The following is an 18,396-nucleotide window of genomic DNA, read 5'->3' on the forward strand; positions in this document are numbered from 1 at the left end:
GGTGCTCCAAAAACCTGTCACAGAAACCTAAAGTGAAGGTGTTACAGGATGGGTTCTCCAGAAGGAGGAGCTGAGATGGAGTTTGGGCTTACAAGATGTTTGTTAGGGATCAATACCTATGAAACAGAAGAAGAAAACAGGATTGGACAGAGGGAGAAGTCAAACTGCAATGCAGGCTGAAAAAGCCATCTTGGCCATGGCAGGGAGCTCTGGAGAGGCTTGTCCTACTTCCAGCTGACACAGCCAGACCTTTATAGCCTACCTAGCTCAATCACTAGAGGCAGGCTGCCCCGCAAGGGCATGACCTTGGGCTGAGCCAGTCTGCAGCTGACACAGAGCTGAAGAAGCTGACAGCTGAGGCAGCGCATCTCCGTGTTCACCACAGCAGACATTTGACTTTACAAAGAATTCTGTCCATTTTCATTCACCTTAACAAGTGCACATTAAATGCATATTTTCTCCTTTCACAAATGATGAATCATTTAACAGTGTTTTTGAAGACAAAAATGCATTCATATTCTCTTTCATATTCATTAAGCATCGTTTTTGGTCGTGATGGTCTTTATGCAGTAGAAATTAGCTGAGTACAAATTATTTGTAAATCATTGAGCTACATATGAAAGTTTAATTGGTCCACATCTACTGCTAGTGGAAGAGACATACTATGTTTAAATACTAAACTTTGCATCTCTTCTTACTTAAAAGCAACTAAATTCAAGACGTTAATTGAGTAAGTAGTCATCGTGGGGCAGAGGGCTGGGTGCTGGGTGTCAAGCATTCTAAGAAATGTATCATCACTTTTAAAATACTATAGTCGCTTTTAGTACTAAAATAATTTTAACCCAGCTGGGCGCAGTGTCTCACATCTGTAATCCTAGCACTTTGGGAGGTTGAGGTGGGTAGATTGCCTGAGCTCAGGAGTGTGAGACCAGCCTGGGGAACACAGTGAAACCCATCTCTACTAAAAATACAAAAAAATTAGCCAGGCTTGGCCTCGTGCGCCTGTAATCTCAGCTACTCAGGAAGCTGAGTCAGGAGAATCACTTGAACCCAGGAGGCGGAGACTGCAGTGAGCCGAGATTGCACTATTGCACTCTAGCCTAAGTTTAACCTTAATATTCTAAAATTGTATCGTATTCAGCTCCCTACTACATAATAGTCTCCCTTAATTTAGAGCCATTCATGTACTTGGCAGCATTTGATTCAATAATTGTAAGTTTTCCCTGTCGTAGGTGAGAGTTAGTCAGGCATCATTAGCAAGCTATTTACTCATTAACAAAAAATTAAGACTTTTTCCCTCAAGAGCTCGGAAACTGTATGAGTGAGAAGAAGTTGTCAGATGTACATGTGCTGGCTTTTTTTGTTTGTTTGTTTTTTTGAAATAGAGTCTCAAAAAAGATATTTTAAAAATCAGTCTTAAAATAGTAATTCACCAATGAATGAGCCATACAGTAAATCCATTTCTTCAGGACTGGTGGGGACATATGTGAAGCACAGGACCAGACTTGCCAGGTATAACAGGCAGAGCTTGAGAGTGTTTTCCTTTCCGAGTTCTATCACCTTCATTCATGGAATCATTTGCTCACCTTTTCTTCCCTGGTTCCTGTGGTCTCTTAGAGGTGGAGTCCCCCATTCAACACCTGGCAACAGCAGTTAGCAAGCACTTTCCAAGCTTCCTCACATTTTCCCAGTGCATTGGGAGCTCTGGGTTGCTTTGTTAGTAGAGTCTCGTGTGACTGAAAGTGCTCTTAGTGTAAAAGGGTAAGCTCTTCACTCTACCCTACTCCTTGGTTTCTGTGAACCAAGTTACAGTTCCTTATTCTTTCCTCTCTGGCAGAGGCAGGGTTCCTGGATGACGTGGTCTATGACAGCACCTCTCTGGGGCCTGGTTATGACCGCCCCTTCCAGTTTGACCCCAGCGTGAGAGAGCCAAAGACCATCCAGCTCTACAAACACCTGAACCTGAAGAGCTGCGTGTGGACCTTTGACGCTTATTATGACATGACTGAGCTTATTGACATCTGTGGAGGGTCTGTAACTGCTGACTTCCAGGTGGGTGCCCCAGAGTTTGTCTGAGGACTCTGCACATCAGTGCCTTGGCCAACCGTATTTGTTCTTGAAGCACTTCAGTTAGCACTTTGCCTCCAGAACTGGGCCAACCAACTGAGACATCTTCTTAATAAGTCCCTCAAGCAAGATCTTGGCAGCACTGAAGCTAGAGAAGGGCCCCAAAGTCCTCTAAATCAAGTTAATGTGGAAAAAACTTATGTCTGGCATACTCACTTATATAAAAATCCAATATTTACTTCTCTGGGTATATATGTTTTTATATTTATAATGCATATATTTTGGAAAGCCAAAAAAATTTACATTTGGTGCTAGGATTATTACTACATTGGTGTATTCTCTTCCCTACCTGGCAAAATGAGTCAGAATGGCAGGTGGTGCAATCTATCTTTCAAAAGACAGGAAGAGCACTGTTGTCCTATGCATTGTGGTGAGATAATTGCTTAAAACATTTTGATTTCGTAACTATTCCAAACTTCCAGTCCCCACGAAAATAGACACTTTCTAAAATATATATTGCCATTAAACATTAGCATATTAGTCTATTCTCATACTGTTATAAAGACATACCAGAGACTAGGTAATCTATAAAGAAAAGTGGTTTAATTGAGTCACAGTTCCACATGGCTGGAGAGGCCTCAGGAAACTTACAATCATAGTGGAAGGGGAAGCAGACACATCTTACCTGGTGCCAGGTGAGAGAAAGCAAGCAAGAGCAGGGAAAACTGCCTTATGAAACCATTAGATAGCATGAGAACTCACTCACTATCACAAGAATAGCATGAGGGAAACGCCCCTCATGATCCAATCACCTTGCACCTGGTTTCTCCCTTGACATGATTACAATTCAAGATGAGATTTGGGTGAGGACATAGAGCCAAACCATATCAATTAGTGACAACAGAAAAATTTATAGCAAGAAGCTAGAGTCAGAGAAGAGCAGTTATATCAAAGGGCCAGTGAGACTAGGCTGATCCGTTCTCATGGGAAAATTAATTCTAAAACAGGTTCTATCCAATTTTGAGCAGTTATCTCAATTAGCTAAGAACTGGTTAGATGTTTGTTCTTCATTTCAAATCAGGTTTAACCTCACTGAAGGAGAGAACTTGTAGAGGGATTTAGAGTAATCATTTAGAGAAAGTATCTGATTAAAATTTGTCGTTTTCTTTGTGGTGCCTCTCATCCTGGTTTCCTCTCATTTTATATGCACTACTGCCATCTACTGAATAGAATTTTAAGGCATTTGTAGGTGTTCTGTTTCTGCAGTTGCATAACCTTTTACTTTGGAAAATGCAAAACTAAGTGATTTGTTTCTTTCCTGGCCTCTCAAAAATTAGTGTTCTCTTTTCTTTATGATTTTGCTTTAATTACATTTTTGAATATTTTTTCAGAATATGCTTAAAAACCTCAAAGACAAGGATTTCTTATATATATCCTACTTTTTAAACCAACACAGAAAAAATATGCAGAAGTATTTTGTTGTCTGTTTCTTCAAAAATAATTGAAATTACTGATATATGGTAGAAAGAATATAAAACTTAGAACTAAGGCCTAATTGGTACTGTTCACTATCAAATCAGTAGACTTGGACAAGACATAACCTCTCTGAACCTCATCTGAAATTGTACTAATAATCTCAACATGAGAAGGTGCCTCACATAATGTGTCTGGCATAGGATGGGCATGCAGTAAATATTTGTTGGGCTTTCTCTGTTTTAAAAGATTAGTAAATAATATCATGAGGACTAAAGGAGGATAAACAAAAACAAATGAGGGAAAATTAATTTTCCCAATCAGCTAGAGTTTATTGAAGTTCCGATAGTGTGATTGAGGCAGGTGTATTTAGCAAAACCTGTGTATTAAGGGACAGAACATGGTACCAGGTCCAAATAAAATCTGGAAGTTTTCTTAAAAAGGAAAAAAAAGAGCTGGGAATACTGACTCACACCTGTAATCTCAGCACTTTAGGAGGCTGAGGCTGGAGGATCACTTGAGCCCAGGAGGTTGAAGCTGCAGTGAACCACGATAGAGCCACTGCACTCCAGCCTGGGTTACAGAGTGAGACCCCATCTCTTGAAAAACAAAACAAAACAAAGTAAGGCATGTCAAAATAGAATTTTTAAGTGACTGTGGAATTAGTGGAGTCTTTTGAGAAAGTTGGCATCAAATTTTAAATCCTTGATAACTTTGAATATTTTTTTTTAATTTTAGAAAAATATTAAAGCATTTGGTTCTTTTTCTTAATTACCCATAGAAATACTTTATACTGTATTTTCAAACAAAAGAAAAATATAAGTTCCATGGTATATTGTAGTAATTAGCCAATAATAAAATTGTTTTAAACTGTTTTTTGTTATATATATATATATATATATATATATATATATATGGAAGAAAGTGTGAAAATATTTAAAAATGTGTAAACCAACTCCTCATTCACACATATATATACAGTTAGCTTCACCACAAAAGCTTTGCTAGCATTTTGTTATCTTTTCATCCAGTTTTGTTCATTACATAGTGAAATAAAAATGATTGGGCCAAATTAAAAGCAGAAACGTAAAACTCCTTTGAAGAAATGTTCTCTTGGAAGTATGATATGCTGCCTTTTCCAAATTCTTTCCAAAGCAATGTATGGGTCAGGAAATTATTGAAGTACATGCAGCTCTAAGCTGTCCATTGGTGAGCTCCCTAAATATGATTTCAACACTTGGGCCCTTTGTTCCTGGAGCAGGAGATGAGAGCACTGACTAAAACATCCTGAGTTTCGCACAGGCTCCTCCCAGGCGTCCGGATGTAGCCATCTTCCTGATGATGGTTGACTTGGGCTCTCCTGCGGGACACTGGCAATAGTCAACACAGGGAGTTTGTACTGAATACTAGATCCCACATCCACTAGGCTGATCCCTTGAAAATAATTGTGATATTCTAAAATGTCAGCCAAGTCTTCGAGCAGCTGAACAGAGCTCATTCTCCCACTTCAAAAGTATATTTGTTCAAGTGTCATCTCCTTAGAAAAGCCTTTGTACATGACCCTGTCTAAAGATGCATCCTGACCACTTTCTATTCCATTACTTCATTTATTATTTTTAAGTTAGTACAATCATGGGCACTTGATTAATAATTATTGAGTAAGTGTGTGGCTGCATGTGTGATTGAAAATGGAACAAAGATATGGTGATAGTATGTCTTTTCATCCCAGGGAAGAGATAACTCTGTGTGCATACTGCTTCCCTGGCAGGTGAGAGACTCTGCCCAGTCCTTCTTGACAGTGCATGTACCTCTGTATGTGTCCTACATCTACGTGACCGCCCCCAGGGGCTGGGCCTCCTTGGAGCACCACACCGAGATGGAGTTTTCTTTCTTCTATGACACTGTTCTCTGGAGAACAGGTATGCCCTTTGACATCTTAACTATCCCTTTAATTAGGCCTTCACTCAAGCAAGATTAAAAGACGAGTAGTGACTTTTAACAGTAGCTACATTCCTCATCCTGTTATCCCATAAACAAAGTGTGGCCACCTCAAGTCTGAAAGTGCAGATCTGTGATTCCTGAAAAAAATGATGTCCTTCTGTCCTGATGCTGGAAGGTCTCAGCCCGATTAGCTAAGGTACCAGAATAGAGGATGGCAAGTGATGGATGAGTCCTCTACTGCCCATTAGGGATTCAGAGGGGTGTGTGTTCTTTTGGAGTATAACCTAAATAATCTTCATTTTCTCCTAGTTAAAAATGGTGTGGTTCATGTTTTTTACAAAGCAAAAGGATCTTCAAATAAGATGCATGGAAATGCAGAAATATGTCAAGAGCACTTGAAATATTTATGTCAAGTGGCCCACTTTATTCAATTGGCATAGAGTCTGCTCTTTAATTGCATCCTCCAAAGAAGGGATTTTAACCTTCTAAAGGCAAGGGCTGTGATGCTAAAGGTTGAAAATAACCTTTCCCTCAGGCTCATCCCCATTACTGTCCTCTTTGAGAAGAGCCCCCAAGGACTAAATGGAAGGCAGCCCTTCAACTGGGATCCCACACCTCACCCCTCTCAGTTTCCCCACCCACCTCCTCCTACTGCTTCCACATAGATGCCCCTTAAAACTCCCCAGTTTTCTCCTCCATTCATTCCAATGGTTCTTGGTTATTTTTTGGGTTTTTTTGTTTGTTTGTTTTTGGTTTGTTTGTTTTCTCATTTTTAGTGTCCTGTACTTTACACATTACCCTGAATCTATTTCCCCAAACCCATTTCCCTAAATTCTACTGCTCCCATCCTCCCTCTTTTCCTCTCCAGGGCTGATGTGCTTTATCTGAGGCAAACATACTTTAAAAAGTACAAGAGTTTTCTTTCGAGAAAGCTTCATCTCTACTCATTGAAAGTACATTCATCCATCATATTCATTAGGATTTTGTTCCAGGACCTCCCACAGACACCAAGATCCAAGGACGCTCAAGTCCCTCATATAAAATGGTGTAGTATTTACATATAACCTATACATATACTCCCATATGCTTTAAATAATCTCTGGATTGCTTGTAATACCTAAAACAATGCATATGCTATATAAATTGTTGTTATAGTATATTGTTTAGAAAATAATGACAAGAAAAACAAATCTGTATATGTTTAGCTCAGATGCATTTTCAGCTCAGATGCAGTATTTTTATTTGAGGTTGGGTGAATCCACAAATGCAGAACCCACAGATACAAAGGACTGATGGTGTAGTCCTTTCTTCTATGAAATGGCTTACGTTCAAATCATTTATTTGCTTTATATTTCTCATGGGAAAATAACTTCAGGCAGCTTTCCCACTCTGGGTCAGATAATTCCTTGAGCTCTTGTTTTTGTTTTGTTTTGTTCAACTTTATGTTTCTCCTCCTTAGGTTACCCTTTGTTTTTGATCATTCTGAACTCACTGGGGACTATGACTGCAATTTCCCATATTAAAGCCACAGCTTTCTTGTGTCATGCTGGCCTTCTACAAGCTTCCCTTTAACTCTTCATTGGTTTGAGTACTAAATATAGCCACCAGGACTTTGTTTATAGTTCTATTAAGTCTGAAAAGGTATCTTGGCAAGGAAAATAAAATATAGTATGAAGCAGATGTGCTGTAACCATACCCTGGTATAAGGTTTGACTGTAAGAAGTTTTAAGATTAATTTTTTTGCTGAACCTTGCATCTGGGCTAAGTGGAACTTAGGTTTGAAGAGTCTTTGTCAAGAACAGTGGAACTATTACCAAAAAAAATAACAACAACAATTTAAAGAAAAAAAACCCAAGTGAAATTAGCTGTCATATAATTTTAATCAGCATATTTTTCTATAGGCATATAATTATTGTCTTGTTACATTCAAATAAATGTGCAACCCTACTTAGAGGGGTCCTTGAGATAACTTATATGTGGTTGCTGTCAGGGAAGTATTTTCCATGCCCTAATGTTTTCTCACTGGTTTCCTGCCCAGGAATCCAAACAGACAGTGTGCTGTCTGCAAGGCTTCAGATAGTAAGAATCTACATTCGAGAGGATGGCCGTCTTGTCATTGAATTCAAGACCCATGCCAAATTTAGAGGTAATATCAATGCCGATTTTTTGTCTCCAGCTTTTTATTAAGAAACATTTCACACATACAGAAAGTTGAAAGAATAGAACAGTAAAAAACACTCAATGGTGATTAACATTTTGCTATACATGCATGTGCACATACATGCATACATACTCTTTTTTTTGTTCACATCATTTGGAAACAAGTTTCAGACTTCATGTCAAGTTACTCAAAATACTTCAGTTGATATCTCCTCAGAATAAGGACACTCTCTTACACAATCCCAGCATCATTGTTACTTCTAAGATATTTAACATTGAGTCAATAATATCCAGTCTCTTTTCATATTTCCTTTATTGTTCCACAAATGTCTTTTCCACTTATTTTTATATTATTTTATAACTGCTTACATAAAAAGAAAGAAGTTCCAATTATGATTCACATGTTACATTTTGATTGTGGTTGCTCTTTAGTTTCTTTTAATCTAAAATATTCTCTCTACTTTTATTTATCATGACACTATTTCAGTGCAGTTTTAGAGTGGAGATATCTTGCTGATAACATTTACCCTTTTAATGATGTTTATGATTGTCCCCTTCTATCAAGGACTTGGATGGCGCTAAATATGACTTTTATCTGACACTGATATTTCTATTTATAAACTACTGAGACCTTTCTACCTCCAAGAAACATGTTAGTTAGAATTTAAAGCTAGTATATTCAGTGTTCGTTGTCACGTAAAGACCCCTATTATTGTGAATATACTCATTAGCACTGTTTCCACAAGGAATATTCCTATTGTTTATAAATAAATACATATGACTGTGATGACCATCACAAGCAGGATGATGGACTGGGGTGAGATGCCATGCTATCCCCACCAGTGTGGAATATATTCTAAGGGGCAAAATGGACTAACCTTAGTTGTTTGATAGAAGAATATTAATTCACTTCTCAGGCTTTTGTGGGGCTCCACCACAAGTACAACAAAACTCACAAATAAGTGCATGTGTTTCCCCTTCAAATAGGACAGTTTGTGATGGAGCACCACACTCTCCCAGATGTGAAATCTTTCATATTGACTCCAGACCACCTAGGAGGAATTGAATTTGACTTGCAGCTATTATGGAGTGCTCAGACTTTTGATTCTCCACACCAACTCTGGAGAGCCACAAGCTCTTATAACAGGTAAATACAGTGATGGAGGGTTCCATGGGTAAAGCTGAATGGTTTTCCATTTCTTTCAAGAACTTGAGAAACAGCACTTTTCTCTGAAGGTGAGACTTTTATTTTAAAAGGGTAATTGAAAGAATAACCCTCAGCTGGGATTGGTGGTGCTAGCTGGTAGCCCAGCTACTCAGGAGGATCACTTGAGCTCTGGAGTGCAAGGCTGCAGTGAGCCATGATCGCACCTGTGAATAGCCACTGCACTCTAGCCTGGGCAACAGAAATAGATCCTGTCTCTTAAAAAAACAAAAAAAGGTCTTTGGTTGTGTGTGTGTGTGTGTGTGTGTGTGTGTGTGTGTGTGTGTGTTTTAATTAAAAGAAATGACACTATAGCAAATAGATCAGCTTCTGATATATAAATAGGAAATGTTCACACTTATTCCAAGAGTGAGACCAGAAGGGGCACACACCACTTCCACCCACATCCTATGATGAGGAACTTAGTCACATGGCACACCTACTTACAAGGGAAGCAAGGAAATGTGTCTGACTAAAACCTTTATCAAAGAAATTTCATTTCAGTTACAACAACCAGTGCAAATACAGTATCTCTGGTTAAGTTCATGTGTCGTTTACAAGATTTATTCTTCTCCCACACTGAATATAGAGATGGAGTAGGAATTTAACAAATACAGCAAAATATCCCCCATCTGTAAAAAGGAAGAATGGAAAAAACAAAATTAAAACCACTGTGAAAATGATAAGTGGGCAACCAGGAATCTGTCATAAATATGTTACCCCCATTTTATAGATAATGAGATTAAGAGCTCATTATTTAGCATTAAAATCTTATTTCAGATTGTCTTGAGAATAATTTTCAAAAAAATTTTTCTTAAAGTTTTTGATCTTATATCAGATATTTTTATTGCATAGTTATTCCTTTGAAATTGATATATAGGCCGGGCATGGTGGCTCACGCCTGTAATCCCAGCATTTTGGGAAGCCAAGGCAGGTGGATCACTTGAGGTCAGGAGTTCGAAACCAGCCTGTCCAACATGGCGAAACCCCATCTCTACTAAAAATACAAAATTAGCCGTGCATGGTGGTGCATGCCTATAATCCCAGCTGCTTAGGAGGCTGAGGCAGGAGAATTGCTTGAACCTGGGAGGCAGAGGTTGTAGTGAGCCAAGATCGTGCCACTGCACTCCAGCCTAGGCAACAAGAGCAAAACTCCATCTCAAAAAAAGAAAGAAAGAAAGAAAGAAATTGATACACAGTAACCTTCAAGGACTGTGCTTTCATGTACTTTGTCCCAGTTTACAGGCAGGGAAACTGCCCTTCTTTAAGTGTTCTGCTGACATCTTCATTGCCATTGGATGAAGCCCACCCTCCTTCTGTAGCATACAAGGCCCAGCCTCCCCTCTGGTTTCATCTCAGATCCAGCCTTCTTCCACATTAAATATCTTACCAATCCCTGAACCCATCAGCCCAGCCATACCATGCTTTTGCAATTCCCTCGGCCCTTCCTGCTCTTCTCCTTTTCCTCCTGCAAAACTAACTCCTCTGAGACCCAGCCCAGCTCAAATACTAACCCCTTTGTGACAGCTTCCCTAATGTCCCATATGGTGCTATCAGCTCCCTCCTCCTGGTTCCTATTCTGTTCTAGCTTCTCTGCTGTAACACAGCTCATTATCTTGTGATAGTCTATGTGCTGTCCCAAGTTTTCACTAGACCATAAGCTTCTCCAGAGTAGACGGCACATCTGATTCATCTTAAATCCCCAGAACCACAGGTTTTAGCATGTGGTAGGTTCTAAGAAAGCATCTTTTAGGAGCTTATCTTTGAGGTGAAGAGGTAAAATACATAGGTAAGTGACAAAATGGAGAACTCCCACCAAGCACTCCCTGCTATGCACACTGTGAGAAATACAGAATAATATCAAGACTGTAGTTGTTCAAGGAAGAGAGAGCCAGAGGCTGGGAAGTTATATAAGGATTCCTGAAAGGTAAGACCACTTATGACCCATATTGTGATATGGGAAATGCTTAGTTTTGCAAAAGAGGTGAAAAGAACTACAGGATTAAAGACGTGTACCTAAAACTGTGCTTGGCATGTTTGAAGGGGTAGTGAGGAAATTGACATAAGTAGTATTTAGGAATGGGGAAAAGCAGGACTCAAGGTGTGAGAGGCTATGCTATTTGTCTTACATTCATTTCTTTAACAAGTATTTATGGAATGTTTACTTTGTGTCAGAGGAGGTTCTGGGTACCTTCAATATATCGGTAAACAAAATAAAGATCCCTAAGTATAGGACTTCAAGTAAGAAGACACAAAACGGTAGACATAATAAGCAAAGTATAACGTGTGCCAGAAGGTGATATGTGCTATGGGAAAGTAAAAGGTATGGAGCAGGGTAAGGGGAAGCAGGAATGGGAAAACATTATAATTTATAATTAGAATGTTCCCAGTAGACCTTATTTGAGCAAAGGCTTGAAGGAGGTGAAGCAGTTGGCTATGCAGAAACATGGGGAACAGGGTTCCTGGTAAAGTTCCTGAGATGGTAGCATTTTGGCATTTTTGGAGAACATCAAAGTGGCCCATATGGCTGGCATGGAGTGAGCAAGGAAGAGGGTAATAGACAGTAATACTGAAGAAGTAAGGAGTTGGGGTAGGGCCACAGAGCGGGGCCCTGTAAAGCAGTATGTGTCCTCTGGCTTTTACTGTCTACTGCAAGGAGAACCCCTATAGGGTTTGAGTAGAGCTAGATATGATCTGGCCAGGCATGGATTGTTCTGCCTATTTGAATATTTCTATTAATGTGGGGTTACTATTCACATTATATGTGTCAGTCAGTTTCCATGTAATTTAAGCATGTTATACAAAGTCTCGTTTCCTGCTGATCCAAGCTTTGTAGGAAACTGCAGACATACAGACATACAGGCTTTTAGAGTAGGGAGATTCAAAACAATGGCCCTGAAAGTCTGCATGGTTTGTTAAAATCATACAGCCGTGGCTGAGGCAAAGCCAAACTGGGGTTCCACAGTTCCCAGTTTCCAGCCTGTGCCAGTCCACTACACTGACCCCAGGATATGGCATAAAAGTTTTGGATATGACATAAAAGTTTTATTATTGTTTTTAACCAAATCTTTGCTGTCACTTTACTAATAAATAGATACATACCCCAAAATGGTCAAAACAAGCAGAGCATTTGCGAGAACTGTTCACAGATCCCTCACAAACAGTTATAATGAAGATTCATAGCCCTGCTCTCTCCATTCAATGCATGACAGACTCCAAAGCCTCTTGAAGAAGGTTCCTGAAGCTTCTGAATGCTTGGCTGCCTTCCAGGCCATCTGACAGGGTTGGAGGGGCTACCCAGTGAGAAGTGTGGGAGATGAAGTAAGAGAGAGGTCCAAAAGCTTCCTGCTCACAGAATCATGACCTGGAGAATCCTGGGCCCCTCATAAACAGGGAAGTCCCCAAATTCCCATGAGTGGTTTCTAGTGAGAAGTGATCTTGTTCTTCTGCTTTGTAAAGGAATGAGGCTGGAGAGTTTGAAAGGGGAACCTGAAAATTGAGTGTGAGTGAAATGGGTGCAGGAGCATCCTGCAGGGTGCTGCTTCCATGTGCTCTGGAATGGTGTCCTGGATTCCTGAGGCATTTGCTACCGTCTCTGTAGGAGCAGCACCTGACACTGTCACATCTTCAGAAATAAAAGCTTTTTGTCCCTTTGGGAATGCATTGATTAGGGTATTAGTTAACAAGAAACACTAAACAGAAATTGCAAAGAAGTCTCAAGAGAGCCAAAGGAAATGGCTGATTCTGTTCTGTCATCACCAGAGCCTTCTAGGTTTTCCTATGCAGTGTGCCTTTCTCAGCTTTCCTCATGAGAAGGACCTGAATACATGAAAGTAGCTCTGTTTAACACCTCTGGATAATACTCTGAAGCTTAGGAGAATTGGAGATGAGTTCCCAAAACGGTGTTTGCAGACTTGTAAGGTTCTTAGATGCTGGATACAAATACCACCTGAAAATTGTTTAGTGAAATCCGTGTCTTTCTGGGTAAGCCAGAAAACTATCAGTTGTTCTCTATGATCACAGTCTGCTCTCAATGTTTCCAGGAAGGACTACTCGGGAGAGTACACCATCTACCTGATCCCTTGCACGGTGCAGCCCACTCAGCCATGGGTTGACCCAGGAGAAAAGCCTTTGACCTGCACTGCACATGCTCCAGAAAGGTAGGACAATACAGTCAATCCTCGTTATTTGCTGAATTCCTTATTTGTGAATTCTCCTACTCACTGAAGTTTATTTTTAACCCCCAAATCAATACGATGCTTTCATAGTCATTCACTGACATGCACTGCAGAGTGGCAAAACCTCTGAGTCACCTTACACACACATCCCCAGCTGAGGTCAGACCTGGTGATACTCTGGCTTCTTGTTGCAGCTCTCATGCTATAAACAAGCGTCCTGTGCAGTCTATTTAGTGCCATGGTTTTTTCATTTTTGTGGCTTGTTTCGATGATTCCTCCATTTAGAACGGCTCCCAAGCATATTGCCAAAGTGCTTTCTAGTGTTTCTAAGCATGAGAAGGCTGTAATGTGCCTTATGATAACCGTGAGTTCAATGTAAATGAATCAACAATATATATTAAATAAGGAATCTTTACACAAAACAGACATAAAACATGGTTATATATTGATTGGTTGATATAAATGTTTTGACCAGAGGCTCATAGGAACCTAATCCTATATTTCTTCTAGTAGCAATGGCTCAATATCCACTAATTCATTGTTTGTGGAGACTTTATAGAGCATAACAACTGTGAATAATGAGAATCAAGCATACATCAGCCCATATCCACCTCAGACCTGAGACTGTGTTGTGCTTTATGTGCATTCATTTTTATGTTTATTCAGTTCTTCTCATGTGCTTTGCTCTGGCGAAGGCATTGACATGATAGCACCACATTAGAGCAGGATTAAAAATAATCTGTGCTCTCAGGCAGTTTATAGTCTAAGGTTACCTTTCTAGGAGCTGAGCAAAGTATATAGGAAACATTTCTGAGATAAAATGCCCAAGACAGAATCTGACATTAACATTAAGAGAAGACTATTTGAAATGTGGCTTTTAAATAAAAGACTGAGAACTGGCTATTGGATTGGCAATACTGAGGTCAATGGTGAACTCAGCCAACAGCAGGTTTGGTGGACTAAAGGGGATAGAAGCCTGATTGGAGTGAGTTTGAGAGAGAGGTGAAAAAGTAGAGACAGCAGGGATAAACAGTGCTTGAGGAGTTGCTATAGAGGATGCTAGAGAAAAGGGGAAGTAAGTAGAAACAGATGAGGAGTCAAATAAAAAGCAGGTTTTATTTGCTTTATTTCATGATGCTTGTATGCTGGTGGGAATAATCTAATAGAGGGAAAATTTGATGATATTGGGGATAGAGAGAAAACTTGCAGAGCCAGGTCCTTGAGTAGGGCAAGGGAGTAGAACCAGGGTATGAGAGAAGGGCTGGCCATAACTAGAAGCACAGAGAGTTCATCCACTGAAGAGGCCGGCAGTAAACCGATGGAAGCAGGTGAAAGGAGAATGAGAAGAGTGGGAGGGTAAGGACGACAAAGTGGATATCTGATTGAATCTATGCTCTCTGTGAAATGAAAAGCCATGCATTTGCTGTAAGTGAGGAATGTCGAGGTTTGAGAAGAAAGGAGGAAAGAAACAGGGCCATCGCAGACAGTGGAAAAGTAAATATACTAGAGGGTTACAGCTAGCAACAGATCAGGCGGTGTGAAACTGCTCTTATATTATCATATTATAGACATAAAACCGCACATATTTAAACCATACAACTTGATAAATTTTTACCGATGTATACACTTGTGAAGAATCACCATAGTCAAGAGAGTGACAAGACAGTGAACATATCCATCTCCAAAAAGATTCCTTGTGTGCCTTTGTCATTGCTCCCTCACACCATCTCTTCCCTTTCCACAGATTACCACCGATCTGCTTTCTGTCACTATAGATGAGTTTGCATTTTCTAGAGGTTTTATAAACGACATCATACAGCGTGAATTCTCTCTCTGGCTCATCTCACTCAGCATAATTATTTTGATTCATCTGTGTTGGGTGTATCAGTATTTGTTCCTGTTATTGCTGGGTTGTATTTCATGGCATAGATGTACTTCAGTTTATCAGAGATCAACGGATGAACACTGCAATTGTTTCCAGCTTGGGGCTATGATAAATAAAGCTTCTATGGACCTCCATGTACAAGCTTTATATGAACATGTGTTTTCTGTTTTCTTATGTAAATACCTAAAAATGGAGTGACTGGATCATATGACAGATGTATGTTTTAACTTTTAAAGAAACTGCCAAAGAGTATTCCAGTGTGTTTGTGAATATGTAACTACGTATGTCCATTCCCACCGAGAGACTGCACGTGCTCCCATTCCCTGACATTCTGCTCATGTGGTTGGGAGGTCATGCTGTGGTTGAACAATTAAGGAGTGGGAGGAAAATAAGAGAGGAGCTGGAAAGACATAAAGTGGTAGAGAACAAGGTGTTGGAAATGAGATTTTTGGTGATGGTGCCTAATGGAACTATGAAGAGCAGGTAGCTGTAGCAGAGTGGTGAACAAGCTGTTTGGAGGTGAGGAAGTCAAGGATCTGGGAGTCTGGGGTAGTCGATAGTTCATCTGAGTGGATGTTTAAGTCACAAACATTCATGGTGGGAACAATGCCAGGAAGCACCATAGTTAGCCAAAAGAAGGCAGGAAGGTAACCAGGAGAATGGTAGTTGGCTGCAGTAAGGAAGAACAATGGGAAAATAATCTGAGGGGATATGCTGGGGAATTTGAATTCATTTATTAATTTTTTAAAAATTATGCAATAGTTCAGATATTCAGAAGACTATATATATCATAGCAGATCCACCACCCACAATAAGAAACTGAAGAAACAGAACATTACCAGTACCCCTTCAATACGCTCAAGGCCTCTATCCAATCATACTCTCTCTCTTCCCCAATAGGGTCACCATTAACCCTATTATATTTGTATTTATCATTCATTGTTTTGGTTTATGGTTATATCTCATGTATACTTCTACATGATTTTGCAAGTTTTTGAACCCTATGTAGTAGCTCCCCCTTATCCTTGGAGTATATGTTCCAAGACCCCCAGTGGATGCCTGAAAAACGCATAATACGAAACCCTATATGTACAATGTTTTTCCCATCCGCTAACCAAGACAGCTACTAAATGACTAACAGATGGGTAGCGTATACAATGTGGAGATGCTGGACAAAGGGATGATTTCTGTTCTAGATAGGATAGAGAAGAAAGGCACAAGATTTCATCATGCTAGTCAAAATGGCGCATGATTTAAAACTTACAAATTGTTTATTTCTGGAATTTTTTTTGTTTAATATTTATGGACCATGGTAGACCTTGGGTAACTGAATCTGAGGAAAGCAAACCCATGGGTGAGGGGGGAACTACTGTATATAAGTTTCATACAACATGAATTTTCTCTGCTACTTTTTTTTTTTAGCTCAGTGCATCATTTGTTGATTTATTTGTGTTGATTCATGTAGCTGTAGTTTGTTGCTTACTGCATTAAGGTATTCATTGTAGGAAAATTCCACTATGTATTCGATGACTTCCTTTAGCTTATTAATTTAAGATTCTCTCTATTACAAAGAAAATTCTTATTTATGTATTTCTTGGTACACATATGTAAGAAGAGTTTATCCAGGGTAGGTTCTGTATTTGTGTGTGTGTGTGTGTGAGAGAGAGAGAGAGTTTTGCTCTTGTAGCCCAGGCTGGAGTGCAATGGCGTGATCTCGGCTCACCCACAACCTCCACCTCCTGGGTTCAAGCAATTCTCCTGCCTCAGCCTCCCAAGTAGCTGGGATTACAAGCATATGCCACCATTCCCAGCTTATTTTTGTATTTTTAGTACAAAAACATTGGTCGGGCTGGTCTCAAACTCCTGACCTCAGGTGATCCGACCACTTTGATCTCCCAAAGTGCTGGGATTACAGGTGTGAGCCACTGCGCCCAGGCCAGTTCTGGATTCTTAAAGGTGAGAGATAATCAATGGTTTGAAACTGGCAAAAAGGATCAAAGAAGACACCAGCACTGTCCTCAGGCCTTGTGTGGCACAAATATGGGAGACGGCAGAGGAAGAACGTGGCTGAGGATACTGAGGCTTCAGAAGTGGGGGTCCTTGCCTTACATCAAGGAGATTATTACTTGTAGGTGCCCCATTATTCCCAGGGTGACTTTCCCCCGGGTCTAACCTTGCTTTAGATCCTGTATATGGTTCCATATGGATCCAATAGAACTACAACACACACCCTAAATCAAGACTGACACAGGAAGTTCGGACTTAATACGAAAGAATTGTGTCTCATATTGTGACTATTTGGGGGAGGTCTGTCATATATTTTAAACTTATAAAAAATAATCTCAGATTTATTATTTATTTCTTTAACCAATACTGAATATTTTCTCATGTGCCTGGAACTATGGTGAATTCTAGTAATATTAGTGTCAACAAGAAAAATCTGTTTCCCTGAGTCAGGTAAATGAGCATGTAATGCAGCTAGTGGTTATCTCAAAGCCATTGAAGCAGGGTTGTGAGGGCTCCAAGTTCTTCCTATCAGTCCAACCCTCTCAAATCTACCACTGGGGTACCTTCAACAGAAAGCAGGGAATGGGCAGATGGACTCTGCTGGAAAGGTAAAAAATTGAAAGGTCATTCATTCACTATTCTTTGACATATATATGTGTCAGGAACTTAGCTAGCACTGGGTACACAATGGTGAGATGGACTATAGAACTTGTAGTGGGTAAAGCAGCCTTCAATCAGTCAGTCACACATTTAAATAAAATTTCAGACCATGATAAGCACTGTGAGAGAAAAGCACAAAGTGTAATAGGAAGAGATGATGAGGGGCCTAACTATCCTAGGAGGTAAGATAAAGAGGGAAAGTTTTCTAGAGAAAGTGGTGATTGAGTTGAAACCTAAGAGAAAAGTGAGAATTAACTAGGCAAAGGGGGAGAGAAAAAAAAGGAGAGGGTGTTCTGGCAGAATGTGCAGGAATGCCAAGGCCAGAAAGCTGTAGAATTTATTATCACTCATCTCAAATTGGTCTTTAGGGCTTCCAAGCAAAGTATAATGCAATGGTTCCCTCATCTATTCTCATTCTTCTCACCTATTTTTTTATGCTTTAAAAACAAAAACAAACTTTATTATGTTTTAAGTGCTGGGATACATGTGCAGAATGTGCAGGTTTGTTACATAGGCATACACGTGCCATAATGGTTTGCTGCACCCATTGACCCATCATCTATATTAGGTATTTCTCCTAATGCTATCCCTCCCCTAGCCATCCACTCGCCAAACAGGTCCCAGTGTGTGATGTTCCCCTCCCTGTGTCCATGTGTTCTCATTGTTCAACTCCCACTTATGAGTGAGAACATGCAGTGTTTGGTTTTCTGTTCCTGTGTTAGTTTGCTGAGAATGATGTTTCCAGCTTCATCCATGTCCCTGCAAAGGACATGAACTCATCCTGTTTTTATGGCTACATAGCATTCCATGGTGTATATGTG

The 18,396-nt window shown here is 39.9% G+C and overlaps 1 protein-coding gene across 7 annotated transcripts in view; it reads left to right on the plus strand.

Annotated features, from left to right (window-relative positions):
- The window catches only part of FRAS1 (Fraser extracellular matrix complex subunit 1), a 460,403-nt gene that overhangs the window by 427,653 nt on the left and 14,354 nt on the right, over positions 1-18,396 (plus strand). For 6 of the 7 annotated variants that reach the window (XM_074396330.1, XM_074396331.1, XM_074396334.1 and 3 more), the window contains 5 exons: positions 1,838-2,052; positions 5,309-5,459; positions 7,520-7,627; positions 8,629-8,788; positions 12,889-13,005. In XM_074396330.1, coding sequence (XP_074252431.1) covers positions 1,838-2,052; positions 5,309-5,459; positions 7,520-7,627; positions 8,629-8,788; positions 12,889-13,005 — 751 coding nt within the window. The other variant, XM_074396336.1, reaches the window with a different exon arrangement.

This window comes from Saimiri boliviensis, chromosome 3 (assembly GCF_048565385.1).
Source record: "Saimiri boliviensis isolate mSaiBol1 chromosome 3, mSaiBol1.pri, whole genome shotgun sequence".
NCBI lineage: Eukaryota > Metazoa > Chordata > Mammalia > Primates > Cebidae > Saimiri > Saimiri boliviensis.